The sequence below is a fragment of the Neophocaena asiaeorientalis genome, unplaced genomic scaffold, assembly GCF_003031525.2.
Source record: "Neophocaena asiaeorientalis asiaeorientalis breed wild unplaced genomic scaffold, Neophocaena_asiaeorientalis_V1.1 scaffold34, whole genome shotgun sequence".
Lineage (NCBI taxonomy): Eukaryota > Metazoa > Chordata > Mammalia > Artiodactyla > Phocoenidae > Neophocaena > Neophocaena asiaeorientalis.
In genome coordinates this window covers 994,393-1,003,852 of record NW_020172464.1, presented here as the reverse complement: position 1 = coordinate 1,003,852, position 9,460 = coordinate 994,393, and the positions used below count along the sequence as shown (strand labels likewise).

General features: G+C 41.2%; 1 protein-coding gene across 2 annotated transcripts in view; it reads right to left on the bottom strand.

Moving 5' to 3' along the window:
- LAMP2 (lysosome associated membrane protein 2) overlaps nucleotides 1-9,460 on the bottom strand; it is a 34,577-nt gene that overhangs the window by 19,212 nt on the left and 5,905 nt on the right. For both annotated transcript variants that reach the window (XM_024738120.1, XM_024738121.1), the window contains exons 2-3: nucleotides 4,243-4,361; nucleotides 3,340-3,553 (exon numbers count right to left, since the gene is read on the bottom strand). In XM_024738120.1, the coding sequence (XP_024593888.1) occupies nucleotides 3,340-3,553; nucleotides 4,243-4,361 (333 nt within the window). The remainder of the gene's footprint in view (nucleotides 1-3,339; nucleotides 3,554-4,242; nucleotides 4,362-9,460) is intronic.

Sequence of the window (9,460 nt, the reverse complement as noted above, 5' to 3'; positions counted from 1 at the left end):
ACATGGAGCTTCCCTGGTGGTGCAGGGGTTACGAATCCCCCTGCCAATGCAGGGGACATGGGCTCTATCCCTGGTCCGGGAAGATCTCACATGCCGCGGAGCAACTAAGCCCGTGCGCCACAACTACTGAGCCTGCGCTCTAGAGCCTGCGAGCCACAACTACTGAAGCCCGCACACCTAGAGCCCGAGCTCCACCACCGCAATGAGAAGCCTGTGCACTACAATGAAGAGTAGCCCCCGCTCACCACAACTAGAGAAAGCTGCACGCAGCAACAAAGACTCAATGCACCCAAAAATAAATATTAAGTAAATTTATTTAAAAAAAGAAAAAAAACATCATCAACAGTCTATTTAAGGAAGCCATTTAAAATCTCAAATAGTTGCAAATATTACACAGAAGCTAGCAATAAAAATTGCATCTTCCCCTGTTTAAAATAAAAGGGATGAGGGAATTCCCTGATGGTCTAGTGGTTACGACTCCATGCTTTCACTGCTGAGGGCACAGGTTCAATCCCTGGTCAGGGAACTAAGATCCCACAAGCTGCACGGCATGGCCAAAAAAAATAAAATTAAAATAAATAAATAAATAAAGGGGGGAGAGACTGGCATTAACCTTTCAGAGTCCACAGTTTTTCCATCAAATCTGTCAAATTAAACCCCATCTGCTTTTAGTGCCACCCCCCCTTGGTCTGGCTACTCATTACATCATCACTTGATTCCTATAACAGCCTCTTAAACTGGAATCTCTGCCTGTAGTCTCCTCACTTCCAATTAATCCTGCAGAACATTCTTTATAAACTACTGTCTCTGCTTTTGTTACATCATTCTCCTGCTTAAAAACCTAAAATGGTTCCCCAGTGCCTACCCCATCAAGCTATAAATGCCTTTCCTTGGCTTCCAAGGCCCCCTATAATTTAGACTCACTGCACCTAGCCAACTTGATTTTCCTTCTACTACACACACAGCCTCTATTTTAATCAGGCAGCTCTCCAATTACTGCTGTGCATACTATGCTTCCCCCTGCTGGAAATATTCTGCTCAAAATTCTCCACTTATTCAAAATCTACCATTAGGCTGAGTTTCAGCTCAGGCCCTCCTTCTCTACACCAAGCTTTCTCACTCCTTCAATGCACGCTGACCTCTGCTCCTCATCAGGACCTCTTGTCCACAGGCATCCACTGATGGGCTCAGGGACTGTGTACCATATGCAAAGTTTACTCTGTACTTTGAGAGGGTCTAGAGCTTTCCTCACATTGTCAGAAAAGATTTATGAACCCTCCATGCCCAAAACACAAACAATAACAAATTCACAAGGATCTCAATGCTTTCCAATTTATCCATGTAACTTGGGTAAACAACTTCACTTTGTCTCTCCAACTAGTTTTTAAGCTCGGTGAAAGTTAGGGGCAAATCCTAATACTAGTTCTGAAAGACAATATATGGCAGAAAGCTAAATACCAAGATACTCAATAATAAACTTTCTTTAGTTATCCTCTCAAGCGAAGACATCAGTAAAAAGAAAACTAGGATTTAATTTCCAAGTCTCAGTTAGTGATACCTCCCAAGTTTTACACGAGCTCATTCACTTCTGGATCTTTAAAATATGATCTTTTGATATCCCATAAATCCAAATGAATCACTCATCCCCAAGTCCAGGAAACTAAAGCCCACCTACCTGTGCTTCTGGGGTCAGGATGAAATACAATCTGTGAGAAATGCTAAGCTACTACAAACACCGTGTTAATATCCCAATCTCAGTGGAGGGGGGAGAAAGGAGAGAATTATATCCCTAACAAGACTGAAATCTCTGGGGGCTTCCCTGGTGGCGCAGTGGTTGAGAGTCCGCCTGCCAATGCAAGGGACACGGGTTTGTGCCCTGGTCTACTAAAAAGAAAAAAAAAAAAAAAAAAAAAAAAAGACTGAAATCTCCATTATCCATGCCTTCAAAATATTTTAACACACATTTCAGTTCTAGTAGTCACAACAATGGCCTAATTCCCAATGCCTTCCCAAGTTCATTTTGACCTAAAATTATCTCAAAATAGCAGCAAATGTTGATTTCAGTCATCTTACATTTTTTAAAAACTTTTTTCCCTTACCTTTTTTACTTTTCAGTCAAAATCCTACCTAAATGGTAAAAAAGATTTGAAGATGAAATATTTCTGCTGGTCTCAGGTTACTAAACTTGTACACATTTAAAATAGTTGCAGCTCTATTTACAATAGCCCAGAGATGGAAACAACCTAAGTGCCCATCACCAGATGAATGGATAAAGAAGATGTGGCACATATATACAATGGAATATTACTCAGCCATAAAAAGAAACGAAATTGAGCTATTTGTAATGAGGTGGATAGACCTAGAGTCTGTCAAACAGAGTGAAGTAAGTCAGAACGAAAAAGACAAATACCGTATGCTAACACATATATATGGAATTTAAGAAAAAAAATGTCATGAAGAACCTAGGGGTAAGACAGGAATGAAGACACAGACCTACTGGAGAACGGACTTGAGGATATGGCGAGGGGGAAGGGTGAGCTGTGACAAAGCGAGAGAGAGTAATGGACATATATACACTACCAAACGTAACGTAGATAGCTAGTGGGAAGCAGCCGCATAGCACAGGGCATAGCACAGGGATATCAGCTCAGTGCTATGTGACCCTATGTGACCGCCTGGAGGGGTGGGATAGGGAGGGTGGGAGGGAGGGAGACACAAGAGGGAAGAGCTATGGGAACATATGTATAACTGATTCACTTTGTTATAAAGCAGAAACTAACACACCATTGTAAAGCAATTATACCCCAATAAAGATGTTAAAAAGAAAAAAATAAAATAAAATAGTTATTAGTAAAGGATTTTCTCATTCATTCAACACTTGTTGAGTGCCCACTACTGAATGAAATAAATAATAGTAGTTAAGTGCATGGACTCTGTAAGCTCAACACACTTTGGTTCAAACACCAGCTCATGCACTTACTAGCTTGTGTGACCTTTGGGAAAGACATCTAATCTCATCAAGCCTCATTCCCTTTACCTGTAAAATTGAGATAACATCTACTTCCCAGGGTTGCTGTTAAAGATTAAGTGAGATGCTGCTGGCAACACACTTAGGATACTATTGATACATGGTACATAGTAAAGCACCAAGCAATGACAGCAAATATCCTTACTGTGTCAAACACTATGCCATGCAAGGGAATACAAAGACATGATGTTTCCATTACAAACAGGAGGACAGACTTGCATTGCATAAGGATGGCTTTTAAATTATTTACATTTCTTTTTATTATTAATCAAGAGCAAGAGAACACAACACAATCCAATTCTTAAGGTTACCTTTTTCTTTCGCATCAGGAAATGTTGTGTTATCATTCGTGTTGTAGGAAAATGAGATATTGTCGATTGAATAAAAAGATGTCTCCTCTGTAAAATTCACAATCCAGGAAAAACCAGATCCAAACTGCACTGCGATTTTGGGACCATTCTGGTCATCCCCACAAGAGCTTCCACTGTACGTTGCAGGACCAAGGTCTGAAATGGTTACAGTTTTCTAAAAGAAAAAAAAATCTGGGAGTTAGGCCCAAACAGGCAGCAAAGAGCACAAGCATTTCCAAGCGGGGTGCCACTGCAGTTGACTTCACACCCCCCGTGGCCAGCCTGGCCCATCTGTGCTGACCAGTCTCATATTCTTCAGCTACACACCAGTCCCTCTGGACAAATCCACGCAAGTCTAAAAGGAAAAGGAAAACTGGCCTGAACCTCTGTTATTAAGTTGAATTTTTTAAAAAAATCAGATTGTAAGCAGGCAAGACCTTAACCAAAAGAAATAAGAAGGCAAAAAGGATTGAGAGGATATCCCACCCTCCCAAAGGAGACTTTAATAGCAAGCTATTAAAAAAAGGACAAGCTTTGATGTTAGTACATGTTACAAACACAACAGAAGTAGTTAGACCTGAAACACCATACAGTCTTCAGATTATTTGCCCTTAACCAACTCCAAAATACCTCTGAAGAACTGATGAATTAAAATATTCATTCCTAAATAAATAAATAAAATAAAAAATATTCATTCCAACACTAAATAGAATACCTTCAAGTTTACATGCTAAAATAGCTCCACAGAATTTACACGTTAAGTCAGTTAACATATGAAATCTTATTTGTATAAATGAATACAAAGGCTAAAAAAAGAGAAGTAAATTCCTACTATAAAACTCAAAGACAAATAAAAATACTTACATTATGTTTGTCTGTGGTCTCATAGCGTATTGTGAAATTCATCTGCCATTTTGCATAAAGGCAAGTGGCGTTTTCTGAATCTGTCAAATTAAGTTCCAATGCATAAGACGAGACAGCTCCTAGATTTATTAAAAAGAGTAAGATTTTTAAATTGGACTATAAAAACATACATAAAATAAAAACAAGCTCTATCCAGCACTGAAGTTCAACCAGCTCTAAAATGAAACAAAGTATTTTTAATATATATGGTAACTTGGCGATTATCTTTTTATCGAAATCCTGTTGATAAAGTTAGCAATACCCCTTCCCCCAAAAGTTTACTCAACATAGGATGCTCAGGTAATGGCACAGACTGGTAACGTTTGCCTTTTGCCTTTTACCTCCTAATAATCGTTTCCACACTCCGTGCCTTGCTAGTTTTGTTTTGGGCAATTATAGTTTACTTGTTAGGACTTTTGTTTTTTAAGGTAAATGAGGTGAAGGGGAAGCGTGGGAGGGGTGTTAAACTCCTGCTTTTCTCAAACCAGCTGGTGGAACATTCTCTACATAAATAATGATAGATCTGATTTCTGTGGTCTTGCTGCTTTAAATCCTGTCACAAGCTATGTGACAGGACTTCACTTAGAAGCCTTGGCAAACTATTTTATTCCAATGTGAAAAAATGATGATGTGGGCCAGGGCTAAGCGTGTGTACCACATGACCAAAGGAACAGTACTGCAAAGGTTGTTAGATCCATAAGCAAAAGGTTAATTTTTATAAATGCAGCGTTCATCATTTTTGTTTCATAATAAAATCCAATTGATTAGAAAGCCTAATTAATCTTTTGACATGGGACTTCCCTGGTGGCACAGTGGTTCAGAAATCCACCTGCCAATGCAGGGGACATGGGTTTGAGCCCTGGTCCAGGAAGATCCCACATGCCACGGAGCAACTATGCCTGTGCGTCACAACTACTGAGCCTGCGCTCTAGAGCCGGCAAACCACAACTACTGAGCCCGTGCTCCGCAACAAGAGAAGCCACCGCAATAAGAAGCTCATGCACCACAACAAAGAGTAGCCCCCTCTCGCCGCAACTAGAGAAAGCCCGCGCGCAGCAATGAAGACTCAACACAGCCAAAACTAATAAATAAATTAATTAATTAATTTAAAAAAATCTTTTGACACGGACTTAAAGTCCCTTCCTACATTCTCTACCTGCTACCTCTCTTTTAGCAGAGAAACCTTTCAGGGACAAAAGAGCCTTGGGGCTTTTCAGCTAACTTGACTCTGATCTTCTACATTAGGTTAAACATGGGGACATTACCTATTACACTGAAGAGCCCAAGGACTCAAAATATGATACGCCAGCACACTTACCAGCAGCAGAAATGATGGGCCATCATCTAAGGATTTTCTTCACTGTCTCACACATATACCCAAGGGGTGAGCTGTTTCCTGTTAAGATAGCTGCATAGCCTTGAATGATACCTGAGCACACCAGCGTCACCTACAAGTGGGGACATGCTATAGACTACAGAGAATAAAGTCCTAAGAGGAATACCAAGAAGGCATGCCTCAGCAACAGCTTTCAAGCTGTACACAAAGCTCCCGTCATGCTCTGCATGCTCTGGAGACCGGGCTGCCTCACCAAGCCTGAATCTGATATGCTAAAGTTTGTGGTTGCTGACAATGCCTAAATGTATTGGCTAAGGCTCCAATAAGACCTTGTGAGGCCCAAGTAGGTTTTACAGGCTTTCTTTTCTCAGAACAATCTGGAATGGAGCTGGCATCAATGATCCAAGGCTACCCTGCAGTGGTGTTGAGAACTGCAGCTTAGAATTCTTCTAATCACCTGGAGGCCTGCTTTCCATACACAATCTCTCTTGGTCTTGTTTAAAGTCCCTCGTTTTAACATATCCCCCTTGTGAATATTCAAAGCATTCAAATATATCAGAAACGACCAAGAAAAGCCTGGCACGTATTAATCATTTTCTTTCCAAAGATATTAGAGTAACAAACAAAACAGTGTAAAACAATGATTAGTATCAACGTGTGCTGGGGTGGAGAACTCCACGCTATGGAGCAGAAGGCACAGGTTGTGGTTCACATTTGCCACTACATTAATATCAAAACAGCCTATCTGCCAACCCATAAATGAGAACTGAGAAATGCTCCGAGGGTCCAAAACATTCTGTTCTCATGCCTTCATAGTCCTTGTCGCTGTGAGAGCTATGCCTTCACAGGGCTTCCTTGGCATCCCAGTCTACATCTCCAGCTGTACAGGCATTTTACTCAATGCCTATCACCTCAAACTCAACAATTCCACAATGAAAATCTACTCTTCGACTTCCTCCAATCGGAGCCCGCCTTCTCAGCCTCACTGGCTTGAAAGGAAAGGCAGGACCTTGTCCCGACGCTCAGGCTCAAAAGGTTTTGGGAATTAGCTTCTACTTCATTCTCTTTGTTAAGTCCCATTGATTTTTTTCCCTTCAAATCCCCTCTGAAATCCAATCCCTTGCCTTTTATTTCTATTCCAACTCCACCACCACACCCTAACTTAATATAGATACCTCCTAGCTACCCCTAGAACTGCTGTCAGATTAATGGTCCTTAAATACCTCTTCCTGGGGCTTCCCTGGTGGCGCAGTAGTTAGGAATCCGCCTGCCAATGCAGGGGACAGGGGTTCGAGCCCTAGTCCGGGAAGATCCCACATGCCACGAAGCAACTAAGCCCATGCGCCACAACTACTGAGCCTGTGCTCTAGAGCCCACGAGCCACAACTACTGAGATCTGCATGCCTGGAGCCTGTGCTCCACAACAAGAGAGGCCACTGCAATAAGAAGCCTGCGCATCGCAACGAACCACAACTAGAGAAAGCCCGCGCATAGCAACGAAGACCCAACACAGCCAAAAATAAATAAAATAAAAACTTTTTTTAAAATTAAATACCTCTTCTCTCAGGATACTTTCTCGATCAAAACCTTTTACTGGCTCCAAAATTCCCACATTAAATTTAAATTCCTCTGCCTGACTTTCAAAGTAATCTTTAATCTTGTCCCACCCTATTCATTCAACTTCTCTCAAGCTATGTTCCCAGAACACACCCTTTAATTTGCCTGAACTTGTTCCACTGGACCCATTCGCCATGCTCTAGTCAACCTCCCAGGCTTCTACTGCTCCTAACATTTGAAATCTACTTGTTCACCTCAGGAGGGATTTCACTCTTTCTCACTGTCCCAAAATCTGAAACACCCGCCACCCTGCCTTTTTGTTACAATTTCTGGCAAATATCCCCACCCAATACAACAGCTGAAAATGTTAGATACTTGCTTTCCCAGCCTCCCTTGTGGTAAGGATGGCACTTACTTATACTAGACTCCATCCAGCAAAGGCATCCACCCCAGATTCTGAATAAGAGGGCGGTGAAATGCAGCCAGGAAGGGAACTATCACACTCAGATGGAAGTAGCTACAGCAGGATCAGGGTCCCAGGCAACAAGGCCAGAAGAGCTAATGGCAGTGGCCAGCAGTGCAAGCTGCAGGTTAATGCTTGGTGATGGCAGTGCAGTTCAGTGGCATGAGTTAGGGTACTGAATAGACTTTGGGGTATATAGTCAAGAGCTCCAGTAATTCTGAGTTACCTAATGAACATTTTTTTATAAAGTAAAAATCTACTGATGTGTTACATACAGAAAAGTACACAGCATACATTCAGAAGGGATTTAAAGTGCGCAAAGTATACAGCTCCAAGAATTTTCACAAACTGAACCCGCCTGTGTCAGGAAACATTGTCTCAGGAACATTCCAAGTACTCCTCAAAGTCCCCCAGTTCCCCCTTCCAGTTACAATTTCCCTCCCAAGGGCAGCTGCCATCCTGTCTTCTAACAGTATAGTTTACTTTTGCCTGTTTTTCAACTTGGTGTAAATGAAATCATTCACTATGCTCTCTTTTGTATCTGGCTTCTTTCACTCAATATTATGTCTGTGAGATTCACCCATGCTGTTGTGTGTAACTGCAGTTTGTCATTTCTCTCTGTGTATAGCCTTCTTTCACTACTTGTCTATGCTACTGCTGATGGGCATTTGGATAGTTTCCAGTTTGGTTCTATTACAAATGGACACATCGGTGAACACAGGTGAACACAGGTGTATGTGTGTCTATTGGGTATGTGTCTAGGAATGAAATTGCAGGGTCAGAGGGTTTGCACATGTCCCAATACCTCTTTAATAAATTCCTTTTCTGCTTAAAAAAAAAAAACAACGAGATTTTATTTCTGTTTCTTACAATTAAGAACCCAAACTGATATGCTGTCCACTTTTCAGCAGCCATTTTCTCCATAAAGATTTCCTTGACTACAAAAGCCCTCAAGGAGCAGTCATAGTGCATAGCCCCACACCTGAGTGTATTTTACACTATCATGAATTATTCATTTATTTTATGCCTGTAAATCCTGTCTCCCCTACAGTCATAAGCTCCAAAACAACAGTTTTCAACTGTTACTTCGCAACAAACTGATGTGCCATGGTAAGTTCCAGTATACAGCAAGTAATTTGTTAACTAATAAAAAAGTAACAAAGTCCATGAATGAATGATATACATGGGTAGATTCAAGATTCCCTTTTGATAAGGTCTCTGCCACTCATTTGAATTTCAATATGCTCCCTTAAACAGATGATCTTATCTATGCCACAGCCCCCAGGAGTGTGTATTTTATATGAATGTCATCCATCACAAGTGTCATGGTGGGGGAGACCATGTTTATTACTTCCCTCTATCTCCTATCATTCCTAGCAGTGCAGAATACGTATTAGATTCTCAATAAATACTGATTGATTAGATCAAGGTGAAAATACCATGCAATAACGACCCAGAACACAGCTTAATCTAATTACAGGAAGAGCCTTTAGCTCTTCCAAATCATGAACCCAACCTATCAGGCTTCTGGGTACTCCCTCAACCCCCATGTCCATTTTTCGCAATAAATTTTGACATGGATTTCAAGCTAGGAATAATCCTTTTCCCATAAGTTAAGTTTATAGTTGAAACATTTACACTTTGGTAAAAAAATCTTCAGCAAGCCATTTCCATCCTTATTGAAGTGTTTGATTTTTGAATAGCTAAGCCATTTTTGTCTAAAAGGCTTTGACATTAAAAAACCACAGCTGAGGGCTTCCCTGGTGGCGCAGTGGTTAAGAATCCGCCTGCCGATGCAGGGGACACGGGTTCATGCCCGGGTC